The 17,341-nt window shown below is 45.8% G+C and overlaps 1 protein-coding gene across 1 annotated transcript in view; it reads right to left on the bottom strand.

Annotated features, from left to right (window-relative positions):
• Positions 1 to 6,333: 6,333 nt before the first annotated feature.
• LOC126442753 (zinc finger protein 665-like) overlaps positions 6,334 to 17,341 on the bottom strand; it is a 92,750-nt gene continuing 81,742 nt past the window's right edge. The window contains exons 6-7 of the mRNA XM_050090781.1: positions 11,290 to 11,651; positions 6,334 to 11,184 (exon numbers count right to left, since the gene is read on the bottom strand). Coding sequence (XP_049946738.1) covers positions 9,812 to 11,184; positions 11,290 to 11,651 — 1,735 coding nt within the window. The 3' untranslated portion in view covers positions 6,334 to 9,811. The remainder of the gene's footprint in view (positions 11,185 to 11,289; positions 11,652 to 17,341) is intronic.

Genomic DNA, 17,341 nt, shown 5'->3' with positions numbered 1-17,341 from the left:
TTCAGAGAATGCGTTTAGCACAATTTCGGATGACATTTTATGGGTGCCTCCAGAATTAAACATGTATTTTCGCCAACATATCGAGGGTAAATTAAAGTCACCACTAACTATTATCGTATGATCCAGGTACATGTTTGAAATCAAACTCAAGTTTTCTTTGAGCCTTTCAGCAACTGTATCATCTGAATTGGGATGTCGGTAAAAAGATCCAATTATTATTTTATTCCGGTTGCCAACAATGACCTCTACCCATACTGACTCACAGGAAGTATCTACTTCAATTTCGCGACAAATTAAACAACTTCTGATAGCAACAAACACGCCTCCGCCAACCATGTTTAGCCTATCCTTTCGAAACACAGTTAGGTTCTTCGCAAAAATTTCGGCTGAGCTTATATCCAGCTTTAGCCAGCTTTCAGTGCCTATACAATTTGAGTATCAGTGCTTTCTATTAGCGCTTGAAGCTCTGGTACTTTCCCAACACACCTACGACAATTTACAACTGTTATACCAATGGTTTCTGTATCTACATTCCTCCTGTGTTCAGCCTGCACCCTTTGTGACTGAAGCCCTTCTTGTGTTTTCCTGAGACCCTCTAACCTAAAAAACTGCCCAGTCCACGCCACACAGCCCCTGCTACCCGTGTAGCCGCCTCCTGCATATAGTGGACACCTGACCTATTCAACAGAACCTGAAACCCAACCACCCTTTGGCGCAAGTCGAGAAATCTGCAGCCTACACGGTCGCATAACCGTCTGAGCCTCTGATTCAGACCCTCCACTCGGCTCTGTACCAGAGGTCCTGTCGACTATGCTGCAGGAATGGTCAGTTCTGCTTTCATCTTGCAAGCAAGACTGGCAGCCTTTACCACTTCTGTTAGCCGCTCGAAACCAGAGAGAATCTCTTCTGATTCAAAGTGACACACATCATTGGTACCGACGTGAGCCACCACCTGCAGTTGGCTGCCCCCTGTGCTCTTCATGGCAACCAGGAGGACCATTTCCACATCTGGAATGACTCCACCCGGTATGCACACGGAGGGCACATTGGATTTCTTACCCTCCCTTGTCGGCCAAGTCCCTATGGGGTCCCATAATGCGCCTAACGTTGGAGCTCCCAACTATCAATAATCCCACCCTCTGCGACTGCCCGAATCTTGCAGGCTGAGTGGTTTCCTCTGAAATAGGACAGGCGACAGCATCTGGCTCATCGACAGTGTCAGCCACAGACAGCAGCTGGAACCTGTTTGTCAGACAAACCAGGGAAGCCTTAAGTGTGGCTGTCTGGAAAGTCTTTCGCCGCCTGCTTCGCCCCAGAGCGACGTCCCACTCGACCACAGGTGAGGGGTCAGCCTCAGTGCGAGCAGTAGCTGGGTTGGCAGCCAGTGAGGGCTGATCGGAGGACTCGGACGTCCGTTGCATCCTCACAGCCCGCGCACACCAGTGGTGCCCATCCACTGCAGCCTCAAGCTGTGTAACCGAAGCAATCACAGCCTGAAGCTGAGAGGGAAGTGTCACCAACTCTGCTCGCATCCGCACACAACGATCAGTCACTGCCTATACTGAAGACCGTGGAAAACTAAACTATGCAGATAAACGGACTATCAGCATGTGCTGCACAACTCTACTGTAGAACCTGACGAAAACGCACGAACTGTGTCTAGTAGTACGCAGATATTCAAAAACCTAACTACTGAAGCACTCAGGTGAAAGTAAATAATTTGACCCTGATCAGGAACTTGTAATATGTCAGAAAATCGGTTTACTTTCTGACGCAAACGGAAAAGCGAGAACTGTGGCTATTAGATGTTGAACTTACACGCAGAAACTCAGGAAACTAAACTATTAAAGCACACAGATGATATAACACAATTCGCTCCTGGTTAGGAATTCTTAAATGACAAATGCGGTTACTTATCTGTTGCTGTCTCTGTCGCGGCCGGCTACTGCTGCTTTATGAAATATGTTTCACTGCAGAGCCGTGGCTAGGCAGTGGCTGGTTCTGTACCAGTTACCACTGTATATTCCTTGTTCACTTTCATACCATTCTGACAGCGAGGATGCTAATGGAGTGACACTTCCAAGAAGCATCACTAGTTAGGAAAAGCTTCTTGAAAACCATCCAGCAACCAATCAGATAGCTGTTAATGGTCACATGGAGCAATAGAGCATAGCTGGGATAATTTGGCTCACTCTTGGCAACCAGCTTTCAGTCTGATCAGAGGTGTCGTTCCATCCCATTCTGCAGCACTATGACCCTCAGTCTGTTAGTGGCCTTAGAGGTAAAGTTCTGATGTGAACACCAGTCATTTGTTTCAAAGCACCCTACATTGTTGGTTTTTTTAAACTGTATGCTTGATGTCATAGCGTAGATTTTCCTGGTGTATCAAATACTGATGATTTTCATGGGTTTGCAGCCGGGTTCCATCGTCCTGACGACAACGCGATATTTCGGCGCACCATCTGGCCGCCATCTTCAGGAGAGATTGAGTGCACAATCACGCCGGAACTGAAGAGACCTCAGGTTCGGCGGCTCCTTTATACCGCGGGAACTGGCCGTTGCGCGTGCGCGAACAACGGAAGAGCTGCCCTCTGTGAGGTGAAGAACTGCAGCAGCGCCAGCGGTGAAAACTGTCAAAAGCGAGGAATCGCAAAATTAAAATGCAGCTGGTCGGAAAACAGACCGTTGTTGTTTTATCTGTGATAAAATAGGATTCCATGTCTTGCTTAAAGGAAAACCTTTGTCTCTATTAATAATATCATCAAACAGACGTATTTCAATTGATTCTTTCAATACACAATCCCAGTAACGGGAAGCCAAGGCAATAATTTGCGTCTCTTTGAAGGACATATTGTGCCCTTCATTAAGACAGTGTTCGGCAACGGCTGATTTGTCCGGCTGGAGCAGACGTGTATGCCGTTAATGTCCCACACATCGATCTTGAACTGTATGAATAGTCTGTCCAATGTAGGCCTTGCCACAGTGCCAGGGAATCTTGTATACCCCAGGCTTCCTCAGTCCCAAATCATCTTTCACCGATCCAAGAAGGGATCTAGTTTTGGCAAAGGCATAAGCACGCTTTTAATATCATATTTCCTGAGGATTCTTGAAATTTTCGGAGACATGCTTCCCACAAAGGGTAAAAAAGCAACAGATTTGGAAGTGTCAACTGTTGGTTCTCGTGGGGGTCCAAATTGAAAAGCACGAGTAATCTGGTAATCAGAATAGCCATTCTGCCTGAAGACAACCTTGAGGTGATCCAACCCCTGTTTCAAGTTATCGGAATCCGAAACAGCATAAGCCCTCTTGACCAGTGTGCGTAAAACTCCCAAGCGTTGATGTTGTGGATGACAACTTGTGGCATGGAGGTAGCAGTCCGTATGCGTATGTAGGTTTTCGGTATACACTGTGGCCGAAAGTTCCATTTTCTTTCTTATGTACTAAGATATCCAAAAATGGTAATTTGCCATCATTTTCAATTTCCATCGTAAATTTGATTCGTGGATGAAGGCAGTTAAAATGATATACAAATCGTTGAAGAGATTCCATTCCATGTGGCCAAACAATGAAAATATCATCCACGTATCTCAAAAAACATGTTGGTTTAAGAGATGATGTCTTAAGTGCCATATGCTCAAAATCTTCCATAAAGAGTACCCAAGGTACATAAACCTGGGGCACCTCTTCGTCCGATTGTTACTAATCTGGGTGGCCCTACTTATAATTTGGCAAAATATCTTGCTTCTGTTCTGAGCCCACACGTTGGGAAGTGTGAACACCACATATCCAAGTCGTCCGATTTTATTCAATGCCTGACGTCTCTACGCCCTGGAACATCTGACCTAGTGAACTTTGATGTTGTTTCACTTTTCACTCAGGTACCTTTGGAGCAGTCTTTAGTGCTAATTTGTCAAGTCTTGGATGGCAAAACTAGTGAGCTGTGCCGCCATGTATTGACATCGACGTATTTTTTATTTAATGAAGCAATTTTTGAACAAACTGACGGTGTCGCTATGGGGAGTCCTCTTTCCCCTATTGCCGCCAATTTCTTTATGGAAGATTTTGAGCATATGGCACTTAAGACATTTTCTCTTAAACCAACATGTTTTTTCAGATATGTGGATGATATTTTCATCGTTTGGCCACATGGAATGGAATATCTTCATCGATTTTTATATCATTTTAACTGCCTTCATCCACGAATCAAATTTACGATGGAAATTGAAAATGATGGCAAATTACCATTTTTGGATGTCTTAGTAAATAAGGAAGAAAATGGAACTTTCGGCCACAGTGTATACCGAAAACCTACATACGCATACGGACTGCTACCTCCATGCCACAAGTTGTCATCCACACATCAACGCTTGGGAGTTTTACGCACACTGGTCAAGAGGGCTTATGCTGTTTCGGATTCCGATAACTTGAAACAGGAGTTGGATCACCTCAAGGTTGTCTTCAGGCAAAATGGCTATTCTGATTACCAGATTACTCGTGCTTTTCAATTTGGACCCCCACGAGAACCAACAGTTGACACTTCCAAATCTGTTGCTTTTTTACCCTTCGTGGGAAGCATGTCTCCGAAAATTTCAAGAATCTTCAGGAAATATGATATTAAAAGCGTGCTTATGCCTTTGCCAAAACTAGATCCCTTCTTGGATCGGTGAAAGATGATTTGGGACTGAGGAAGCCTGGGGTATACAAGATTCCCTGGCACTGCGGCAAGGCCTACATTGGACAGACTATTGGTACAGTTCAAGATCGGTGTGTGGAACATCAACGGCATACCCGTCTGCTACAGCCGGAAAAATCTGCCGTTGCCGACCACTGTCTTAATAAAGGGTACAACATGTCCTTCAAAGAGACGCAAATTATTGCCTTGGCTTCCCGTTACTGGGATTGTGTATTGAAAGAATCAATTGAAATACGTCTGTTTGATGACATTATTAATAGAGACAAAGGTTTTCCTTTAAGCAAGACATGGAATCCTATTTTATCACAGATAAAACAACAACGGTCTATTTTCCGACCAGCTGCATTTTAATTTTGCGATTCCTCGCTTTTGACAGTTTTCACCGCTGGCGCTGCTGCAGTTCTTCACCTCACAGAGGGCAGCTCTTCCGTTGTTCGCGCACGCGCAATGGCCAGTACCCGCAGTATAAAGGAGCCGCCGAATCTGATCTCTTCAGTTTCGACCGAGCGAGGTGGCGCAGTGGTAAGACACTGGACTCGCATTCGGGAGGACGACGGTTCAATCCCGCGTCCGGCCATCATGATTCAGGTTTTCCGTGATTTCCCTAAATCGCTCCAGGCAAATGCCGGGATGGTTCTTTTCAAAGGGCACGGCCGACTTCCTTCCCCATCCTTCCCTAATCCGATGAGACTGATGACCTCGCTGTCTGGTCTCCTTCGCCAAAACAACCAGCCAACCATCTTCAGTTCCGGCATGGTTGTGCACTCAATCTCACCTGAAGATGGCGGCCAGGTGGTCCGCCTAAATATCGTGTTGTCATCAGGACGATGGAACCCAGCTGCAAACCCATGAAAATCATCTGTATGCCTGATTTCCATGTACTCCTGGATCCACATCCTACAATTGACTAGTACTTGACAAATCTTGTACAATAGTTCATTGTCATGATTGGCATAGGTCATGATTTTATTAGGTGCAGTTAACTCATTAATTTATGGGTATCTACTGTGTTTATGTAGACTCAGTTCTCTGGGTGGTTTTCCACACAACCACACAATATGTTTATTTTCTGCTTACATCTCATGTACCAGATGAACGCTATATGACCCATCTTCAGCTAACACAGATATATATTTGGTCCAAATTGTGTACCTTTTTTAACATGTTACTGTCTTTCTTAGAAATTAGTAGTATATTTTCAGATTCAGCTGAATATATGGCTGTTGTCCAGAAACCCGGTTTTTCTTTCCTTTTATTGGAAAACAATATTTAATACAAATGTATGCGGATGTTGCCTATTATGAATAATCTACACAGCAGTTGATGTCTTATCACGAGAAAGGTGTAATAAAATGTAATCACATTACTAAAAGTGTCATTACTAAAGTATAGCAAAACAGAACACTGCAAATCACTTAATTATAACTGTCTCCATGATTTACACGTATGATGGGTCATACTAAACCACTTTCAACAATAACAAATAGGTAGTAAATCAAAAATTTAAACAATCGTTCTGAAATTAAAAATGAAGCATAAATACACATTTCCAAAAAAGTCATTTTTATTTACACAAAAATAATAAAAATATCCACAATGGAAACATCTTTGAACGTAACACAAGAAATACACTCCTGGAAATGGAAAAAAGAACACATTGACACTGGTGTGTCAGACCCACCATACTTGCTCCGGACACTGCGAGAGGGCTGTACAAGCAATGATCACACGCACGGCACAGGGGACACACCAGGAACCGCGGTGTTGGCCGTCGAATGGCGCTAGCCCCGCAGCATTTGCGCACTGCCGCCGTCAGGGTCAGCCACTTTGCCGTGGCATACGGAGCTCCATCGCAGTCTTTAACACTGGTAGCATGCCGCGACAGTGTGGACGTGAACCGTATGTGCAGTTGACGGACTTTGAGCGAGGGCGTATAGTGGGCGTGCGGGATGCCGGGTGCACGTACCGCCGAATTGCTCAACACGTGGGGCGTGAGGTCTCCACAGTACATCGATGTTGTCGCCAGTGGTCGGCGGAAGGTGCACGTGCCCGTCAACCTGGGACCGGACCGCAGCGACGCACGGATGCACGCCAAGACCGTAGGATCCTACGCAGTGCCGTAGGGGACCGCACCGCCACTTCCCAGCAAATTAGGGACACTGTTGCTCCTGGGGTATCAGCGAGGACCATTCGCAACCGTCTCCATGAAGCTGGGCTATGGTCCCGCAGACCGTTAGGCCGTCTTCCGCTCACGCCCCAATATCGTGCAGCCCGCCTCCAGTGGTGTCGCGACAGGCATGAATGGAGGGACGAATCGAGACGTGTCGTCTTCAGCGATGAGAGTCGCTTCTGCCTTGGTGCCAATGATGGTCGTATGCGTGTTTGGCGCCATGCAGGTGAGCGCCACAATCAGGACTGCATACGACCGAGGCACACAGGGCCAACACCTGGCATCATGGTGTGGGGAGTGATCTCCTACACTGGCCGTAGACCACTGGTGATCGTCGAGGGGACACTGAATAGTGCACGGTACATCCAAACCGTCATCGAACCCATCGTTCTACCATTTCTAGACCGGCAAGGGAACTTGCTGTTCCAACAGGACAATGCACGTCCGCATGTATCCCGTGCCACCCAACGTGCTCTAGAGGTGTAAGTCAACTACCCTGGCCAGCAGGATTTCCGGATCTGTCCCCCATTGAGCATGTTTGGGACTGGATGAAGCGTCGTCTCACGTGGTCTGCACGTCCAGCACGAACGCTGGTCCAACTGAGGCGCCAGGTGGAAATGGCTTGACAAGCCGTTCCACAGGACTACATCCAGCATCTCTACGATCGTCTCCATGGGAGAATAGCAGCCTGCATTGCTGCGAAAGGTGGATATACACTGTACTAGTGCCGACGTTGTGCATGCTCTGTTGCCTGTGTCTATGTGCCTGTGGTTTTGTCAGTGTGATCATGTGATGTATGACCCCAGGAATGTGTCAATAAAGTTTCCCCTTCCTGGGACAATGAATTCACGGTGTTATTTCAATTTCCAGGAGTGTATTTAGTACTCATATTCTGAGAGTTGTTCTTGTTATAGAAATAACCGGAATCAAATCATAACACCTAATATTTGTTTACACATTTTATTTCATGTAGAACTCTCACAGTATTAATTGCTGAACAAATAATTAAGAGCTTTGGTGCATAACACTTATCTACAGCGTCTCTGAATCATATACAGAGCTTTGTGAAACAAAAATTTCACAAAAATACGGCACTGGTGTAAATGGCAACAAAGCACAGTGCATATGTTAGATTACACATTTTCGCACCTGACCCATTTACCTGAAGATGCACTGATGAGCATAAATGTCATGAACACTGCCTCTGAGGAGAATGAATGCCACATGTTGTATGCGCATGATACAGTAAGCAGATTATAAGTATATAAGTAGACCAGAGATTAACAAGGTATTGTTTTAGAGGGGATGCGAGCATGTAAACAAGATGACTTAAGTGACTTTAGCAAAGGGCAAGTTACAATGTCATTGCAGATGGGAAATAGTGCCTCAAGAGTGGTGAAGCTCATTGGCTGAATCTATGCTACTATTGAGAACATCTGTGGAAAGTGGCTGAAAGGTGATAAAAACCATAACCTTATGAAAAGGTGTAATACATCTATACTTCACAAATCATGGAGGTCAGAGGCTTGCCTGTTCTGTAAGGCTGGAAATTTGGCAATATGTGGCATATGTAATGACGGAAAACGGCCATACACATTTTTGAACCCACAGTTCAATGTACATTGTTGAACATGAGAATTCACAACATATGGTCATTGTATGTTTCCATACTGATCCACCAAAATGTTCAATTGCAACTGCTGTGGGCAAGGGATCATTCAGGCTGGACTGAAGGTCAATGCAAATGTCAGACTGGATGACATTTCCTGTTACACCACATCAGTTGTCACATCCAGATATGCTATCATCTAGGTCAATGGCACCAGATGGAGGACCCATTATGCTATGGGGGCAGTCACTTGGGCTCCTTTGGGAAATCTAGTAGTAATTGAAGGCATCATAACAGTTGCAGACTACGTGACATTTGTTGCAACTGCATAGATTCTTTCAAGACTGATGTGTTCTCCATTGGTGAAAGCTTCTTTCAGCATGATAACTGTCCATGTCACATGTGCAGAATGACTCCACAGTGGTTTGAGTAGCATGGTAACTAACACCGATGCGTCGACCACACCATTTACCTGATCTGAATGTATGGAATACAATTGCATAGACATCTGGTGCAACATACGTTCAGAAACATGTAAACGACATGTCAAGTCCACATCATGTAGAACTGTCGATGTATTGTGTTCCAAAGGTGGACAAACATGCTATTAAGCAGGTTGCTATATCTGTTGTTACGTTTACTAATGCAGGATTAGTACTAACAAAACAATGTACACAATATTAATGACACATACAGGAAATCTCTTCAGGAAACATACCTGAGTAATTGTCACATTCACTGTTGCTGCCACTGTTTCTAAAATGCAGAGTTACAAGTACTACATGATGACTGTTTGGAATAATAAGCAGCAAGTCATAACATTGCTTTGGGCTTCTACTGAATATTGAATGCTACTTATGATTACTGACAAAGGTAAGGATTTATCACAATTGACAATCTTCATGTCTCAAGATCAATGGGGAAAAATCAGCAGCGTTAATGACAAAAAAAATTCGATTTATGTTCCTCGTTTATTTAGCAATACAATTTCTCGACATCTCAAGCTGCAGATTTGGATTTTTATATTGTCACATTACCTGTTACCACTCTGTACTACACATTATTGCACGTTTTTGTTTTACAGTTCTGCCACATTTTAATGTTATTTCACAGGTGTGACAACTTATTGTTCCTCTGCTAGATCCATTATTTTAAAGGCCTTGATGGCACCACCCAGGAAAACCTATTTGTATAAACTAACACTTACTTGTAGTTTCTTTCTGATGTGAAGTAATGCTTGTGTCTTGAGAGTACCCAATTCAGTGAAACTTGTCACATATGACATTTGGGAGGTCCCATTCCAATGTGTTCTACTGCATGTGTCCTGAGATCACCTGATCTAGCAAATGACTTGCCACAACTCACATTCGTTAGGTTTCTTTCCAGTGTGAATTAGTGAGTGTTTCTTCAGACTGCCTGCCCTGGTAAAAGATTTCCCACAAATATCGCATTTGTGAGGTTTCTTCCCAGTGTGAATTAATACATGTGTCTTGAGATTGCTTGATACAGTAAAACATCTCCCACAAATCTCACATTTGTGAGGTTTATTTCCAGAGTGAATTAGTGAGTGTGTCTTGAGACTGCCTGCAGTAGGAAAAGATTTCCCACAAATATCGCATTTGTGGGGTTTCTTCCCAGTGTGAATGAATAAATGTGTCTTGAGATTGCTTAACACATTAAAACACTTCCCACAAATCTCACATTTGTGAGGTTTCTCTCCAGAGTGAATTATGGAGTGTGTCTTGAGACTGCCTGCCGTAGAAAAAGATTTCCCACAAATATCGCATTTGTGAGGTTTCTTCCCAGTGTGAATTAATAAATGTGTCTTGAGACTGCTTGACACAGTAAAACACTTCCCACAAATTTCACATTTGTGAGGTTTCTTTCCAGAGTGAATTATGGAGTGTGTCTTGAGACTGGCTGCCGTAGCAAAAGATTTCCCACAGATATCGCATTTGCGGGGTTGCTTCCCAGTGTGAATTAACATGTGTGCCTTGAGATTGCTTAATGCAGCAAAACATTTCCCACATATGTCACATTTGTGAGGTTTCTTTCCTGTGTGAATTAATACATGTCTGTTGAGGTCGCTTGAGAAAGCAAACGATTTCCCACAAATATCACATTTGTGAGGTCTTTCCCCGGTGTGCGTGAATGCATGTTTCTTGAGATCGTCTGACCTAGCAAAAGATTTCATACAAATCTCACATTTATGAGGTTTCTTTCCAGTATGAATAAATTTGTGTTTGTTGAGATTCCCTGCCATAGTAAAAGATTTCCCACAAATATCGCATTTGTGGGGTTTCTTTCCGGTGTGAATTAATGATTGTGTTTTGAGATCCCTAGCATAAGATTTCCCAGAAGTCTCATGTTTGTGAGGTTTCCTCCCAGTGCGAATTAATATCCGTGTCTTGAGACGAACTGACTGGGCATACGATTTGTCACGTACGTCACATTTGTGCGGCCTTTTCCTGCTGTGTATGAATACATGTCTCTTGAGATCACCTGACCTAGTGAACAATTTGCCACAAATATCACATTTGTTGGTTCTTTTTGCAGTAGGTAGATCAGCCTGGGCACTGATATTAACAGCTGTAGATGAAGTTCCATAATCACTTGTTTTCTCTGCAAAATTTGCCGTTTGTGTGTTACCCATGTTGGAGGACTTCTTTGAAGCTTTCCTAGTTTCCTTATATGAAGGCTGCTCATTGTCTTCTGCAACAGAAACTACTGGATAACTATTCAAGAAGATGCTGCTTCCATGCTTATCACTATAGCCATATGTTTCATGGTTGCCAGCAGTTAAGACATAATACTCACTCATTTTCAAATGTTTTTTCAAACTAACATCACTGTGTAATACCTCACCACACCACTTACAAACATACAAAGGTGGTTGAGTGCCATCAATGTGCATAAACACATGCATTGTGAGTCTGTATTTTGAAGGAAAGCTTTGTTGGCAGAAATTACAAATATATACATGTAATTCCTTTTCCCTCGTAGCACAGTCATATTGGGTGGCAACTGAGCATTCCTTATCAATAGTCACATCATCTGTATTGGTACCAAACTCGTGTGTTGATTTCTCCATGTCTGTCACCAACTCATCCTGGACCAGTCTATGGTGACAAGTTTCTTCACGTGATGTGCCGCAGCTCCCACCAGTACTCTGAGTCAATCTGAAGAGTGAAGAGAGTATATAATATTCCAACAGAAGGAGAGATCCGTTGTTTAAAACTAAAATACCCAGAGGAAATTCAATATTGCTTGATCTGAGTCCCTGCCAATTTGATTTGAAATTTTTAGATGAGAATTAAAATTATTCACATTCACATTTTACCATCTTTTCAAAATACAGTGCTACACATTAATAGTCTACACCAATTAATTAAATGTATCAAAAGATGTATGTTACATGTCTTAATTCAAAATTCTTCAGTTCAAAGTATGTGAGATTTAATTAAAAAATTATTTGTGTTAATGTTCCTGTTCCATTATCTTAGCTCTGTAAGTGCCCTTTCATTGTTTTGCAAATACTTTCACCTTCAGAAATGATAAATTTATTTCACCTAGTAAACAGATTTTTTTGTTTGATTCCCAGTAAGTCAAAAACTAGAGCAAGCTTCAATATTTTAATTAGGTATCTAGTATGGATTTTAGTCAGGTGGATAATGAGTGTTAATGAACAAGAATCAATGTCACATCAGTCAAGAGAAAAAAATTGCATGCTGATGAATGAATGAATGAATGAATGACACTCTTCCAGATGGTTTTAATCCAAGACTATGTTTTTGGCACTGCAACTTGTATGAAGCCTTGCACAAATGGAAATACTGTCTGAAAAGATGGAAATGGTTGTAAATTGTCTATTATATTTACACTGAGCCTTTTTGAAAGTTTTTACATGTTCCTGGAATTGCAGAACACCACTGACTGAAGGAGACACATGAATGGCCACATCATCCATTAAACACTGCAGGCTGACACTCCATATTGAGTGGCAGCGGTAACAGCTGATGCATGAGCTACCCCTGTATTATCTGGATCCCATTATTCCACTACCATTTCAATCCTTTCCCACAGAGAGAACTGATGCCTTTCAGGTCCATCATGTTGGACATGAAGTATTATGAACTGCTGAAGGTGTGCATGGTCCAGTGCTTTCTTTTGTTCTGACTAACTTTTAACTTTTTTTGCAATGTGTAGCGTATATAGTTTTTTGCAATGGTATTTGGTAAATTTCGAGTGTTTTTAAACTCTTAACTGGGAACACACAATTGTTTTTTAATTTAACTGGTATCATGGTGTGTATCAGATTCTAGAAGTTGACAACCAAATCAGTAAGTATTTTAACTTTTTTTTAACTCCATTAGTTTCAACATGTATTGTCACACATATGAAAGTGAAGTAACTGAATATTAATAATGAAGAAAGAAATCAAAAAATATGCAACTAAGGTTGAGAGGGAAAGGCATGTTCCATCTCTATAATAAGAGGGGTGGGGGGAAAGAGGGGGAGTGAGGGAGGGGAAGAGAGGCAAGGGGAGGTGAGGGGGGGCAAGAGAGGCAAGGGGAGGTGAGGGGGGGCAAGAGAGGCAAGGGGAGGGGAGGGGGGGCAAGAGAGGCAAGGGGAGGTGAGGGGGGGCAAGAGAGGCAAGGGGAGGTGAGGGGGGGCAAGAGAGGCAAGGGGAGGGGAGGGGGGGCAAGAGAGGCAAGGGGAGGGGAGGGGGGGCAAGAGAGGCAAGGGGAGGGGAGGGGGGAGAGAGAGGCAAGGGGAGGGGAGGGGGGAGAGAGAGGCAAGGGGAGGGGAGGGGGGAGAGAGAGGCAAGGGGAGGGGAGGGGGGAGAGAGAGGCAAGGGGAGGGGAGGGGGGCGAGAGAGGCAAGGGGAGGGGAGGGGGGCGGGGGAGGGGAGGGGGGCGAGATAGGCAAGGGGAGGGGAGGGGGGCGATAGAGGCAAGGGGAGGGGAGGGGGGGCGAGAGAGGCAAGGGGAGGGGAGGGGGGCAAGAGAGGCAAGGGGAGGGGAGGGGCGGCGAGAGAGGCAAGGGGAGGGGAGGGGCGGCGAGAGAGGCAAGGGGAGGGGAGGGGCGGCGAGAGAGGCAAGGGGGGGGAGGGGGGGGTGAGAGAGGCAAGGGGAGGGGAGGGGGGGCGAGAGAGGCAAGGGGAGGGGGGGCGAGAGAGGCAAGGGGAGGGGAGGGGGGCGAGAGAGGCAAGGGGATGGGAGGGGGGCGAGAGAGGCCAGGGGAGGGGGGGCGTGAGAGGGGAGGGGACGGGGGGGAGTGAGAGGGGAGGGGAAGGGCGAGAGAGGCAAGGGGAGGGGAGGGGGCCAGAGAGGCAAGGGGAGGGGAGGGGGGAGAGAGGGAAGGGGAGGGGAGGGGGGGCGGTAGAGGGAAGGGGGGAGAGGGGGAAGGGGGGCGGTAGAGGGAAGGGGGGAGAGGGGGAAGGGGGGAGAGGGGGAAGGGGGGAGAGGGGGAAGGGGGGAGAGGGGGAAGGGGGGAGAGGGGGAAGGGGGGAGAGGGGGAAGGGGGGAGAGGGGGAAGGGGGGAGAGGGGGAAGGGGGGAGAGGGGGAAGGGGGGAGAGGGGGAAGGGGGGAGAGGGGGAAGGGGGGAGAGGGGGAAGGGGGGAGAGGGGGAAGGGGGGAGAGGGGGAAGGGGGGAGAGGGGGAAGGGGGGAGAGGGGGAAGGGGGGGAGAGGGGGAAGGGGGAGAGGGGGAAGGGGGGAGAGGGGGAAGGGGGGAGAGGGGGGAAGGGGGGAGAGGGGGAAGGGGGGAGAGGGGGAAGGGGGGAGAGGGGGAAGGGGGGAGAGGGGGAAGGGGGGAGAGGGGGAAGGGGGGAGAGGGGGAAGGGGGGAGAGGGGGAAGGGGGGAGAGGTGGAAGGGGGGAGAGGGGGAAGGGGGGAGAGAGGGAAGGGGGGAGAGAGGGAAGGGGGGAGAGAGGGAAGGGGGGAGAGAGGGAAGGGGGGAGAGAGGGAAGGGGGAGAGAGGGAAGGGGGGAGAGAGGGAAGGGGGGAGAGAGGGAAGGGGGGAGAGAGGGAAGGGGGGAGAGAGGGAAGGGGGGAGAGAGGGAAGGGGGGAGAGAGGGAAGGGGGGAGAGAGGGAAGGGGGGAGAGAGGGAAGGGGGGAGAGAGGGAAGGGGGGAGAGAGGGAAGGGGGGAGAGAGGGAAGGGGGGAGAGAGGGAAGGGGGGAGAGAGGGAAGGGGGGAGAGAGGGAAGGGGGGATAGAGGGAAGGGGGGAGAGAGGGAAGGGGGGAGAGAGGGAAGGGGGGAGAGAGGGAAGGGGGGAGAGAGGGAAGGGGGGAGAGAGGGAAGGGGGGAGAGAGGGAAGGGGGGAGAGAGGGAAGGGGGGAGAGAGGGAAGGGGGGAGAGAGGGAAGGGGGGAGAGAGGGAAGGGGGGAGAGAGGGAAGGGGGGAGAGAGGGAAGGGGGGAGAGAGGGAAGGGGGGAGAGAGGGAAGGGGGGAGAGAGGGAAGGGGGGAGAGGAGGGAGGGGGGAGAGAGGGAAGGGGGGAGAGAGGGAAGGGGGGAGAGAGGGAAGGGGGGAGAGAGGGAAGGGGGGAGAGAGGGAAGGGGGGAGAGAGGGAAGGGGGGAGAGAGGAAGGGGGGAGAGAGGGAAGGGGGGAGAGAGGGAAGGGGGGAGAGAGGGAAGGGGGGAGAGAGGGAAGGGGGGAGAGAGGGAAGGGGGGAGAGAGGGAAGGGGGGACGGTCGTAGCAATCTCACAGCCTTTGCATCTTGACAAGGACTGATGTAGACATCAACTGAAGGTATTAGAAATAAAAAAGAAATCACACTGCTAAACATTCGATTTTCTACATTCAGTTAATTTAATTTTGTGCCCATGGCACACCATAATGGGAATGCTGATACTGAAGATTTTGAAGCAACTTGCTGTTGTTGCTGTGGTATTCCACAAAATGTAATGGGAACACTGTTGGTAAATATGTGAATAGCAACTGGCTCTGCGACAATTGTCAGCCACGCGACCTAAATGTCGTAAGACCGAAAGGATAGACATATGGATGATGATCTATCCCTACATAATTACTCTGCAATTCACAGTTAAGGATCTGTCAGAGGGTCATCGAACCATCATTTTTTTATCTACTTCTCTACCATCCCACTCTCTCAGCGTGCAGAGAAAACGAACACTTACATCTTCCCATGTGAGCTCCGATTTCTCGTACTTTACTATGATAATTTCTCTCTGTATAGATGGGCACCAATAAAATATCACACTGACGACAAAATTCATGTATGAAATTTCACGAAAAAGTCTTGCCATAGCGAAAAACGCCTTTGTTTTAAATACCACCACCCCAGTTCACGTATCATATCAATAGCACGCTTTCCCTTATTTCGCAATAATACAAAACCCGCTGCCTTCTTTGAATTTCTTTGACGTCCCACAGCACACTAATACTCCACAAGAGGACAGACAAGCATAGTGTACACTGTTTCTTTAGTGGACTTGTTACGTTTTCTATGTGGTCTACCAAGAAATCAGTCTTTGGTTTGCTTCCTCCAGAGCATTATCTATATGAATGTTATGATTTTATTTAATTATAAGTGTAATTCCTATGTATTTGAGTTTGCAGCTTTTTGGTTTGTATGATCTATCATGTAAACACCGTTCAGCATTTTTATGTTAGTACTCATGTGGTTGACTTCATACTTTTTATTATTTATAGTCAATTGCCATTTTTCACACCATACAGATATCTTTATCACTTCACAATTCCTTTTGATCATCTGATGACTTTACAATAAGGTAAATGACAGCATCATCTGCAAAAAATCTAAGAGCTTCTCAGATTGTCTCCTAAATCGTGTATGTAGATTTGGAGGGCCTATAATACTTCCTTGGGAAATGCCAGATATTACTTTGATAACTATCTTTAACTTAGTACGAACTGTGACATTTCTGGTACAAAATCACGAATCGGTGCACAGAACTAGGATGATATTCTAGGGGCACACAATGTAATCTGAAGTCACTTGTGAGGAACTGAGCCAAAAGCCGTCTGAAAATCACAACAATATTCAATCAATGTAATGTCATCTGTCCATGTGAGTCATTACTTTGCGAGAATAAAGAGCTTGTTGTGTTTCACAGGAATTATGTTTTCCGAATATGTGTTGGCTATTTGTCAATAAATGATTTCTTCAATGTAACTCAATGTTCAAACAGACTGTTTTCCAAAATCCTACTGCAAAGTGACGTTAGTGGTATGGGTGTGCATTTCATCGGATTACTCCCATTTCCTTTCTTGGGTCCTGGTGTAATTCGTATAAATTTCCATTCTTTTGGTACCGATCTTTCTGCAGTTGAAGAGTTGTATATGACTGCTAAGTATAGGGCAATTTTTTTAGCGTATTCTGAAAGAAACCTGAATGGTGTACAAATTGGACCAGAGGCACTGCCTTTTTTAAGTGTTTTAAGCAGCTCCACTACATTTAGGATACCCACTCCTAAGTTACTCATGTAGGCAGTTATTCTTGATTAGAATTCTGGAATATTTATTTTGCTTTTCCTGTGAAGGAAAACTTTACCATTGCTATCGCACAATGAAGGTATCAATTCACCTTGTCAATTGTATACTTAACATACAACCAGAGTTTCTTCGGGTTTTCTACCACATTTCAAGGCAGAGTGGCGTCCTCGAAACTATTAAAAGCCACTCATTGAAATTTGCGACAAATTTCAAGCTTCTGTAAAACGTTGCCAATCTTGTGGTTATTTGCATCGTTAACATTTGGCATGTGTATTTCATTGCTTCGGCACCAGGTCTGACCTGTCTTGTGCCAGTACCACCTCTTATTAATTTGACATGTAACTCCCAGTAATTACTTATTTGACTTTAAACCGCATCTAGACT

The sequence above is a fragment of the Schistocerca serialis genome, unplaced genomic scaffold, assembly GCF_023864345.2.
Source record: "Schistocerca serialis cubense isolate TAMUIC-IGC-003099 unplaced genomic scaffold, iqSchSeri2.2 HiC_scaffold_1402, whole genome shotgun sequence".
Taxonomy (NCBI): domain Eukaryota; kingdom Metazoa; phylum Arthropoda; class Insecta; order Orthoptera; family Acrididae; genus Schistocerca; species Schistocerca serialis.
Note: the sequence above shows the minus strand (reverse complement) of the source record. Positions and strands in the feature narration are given on the sequence as shown.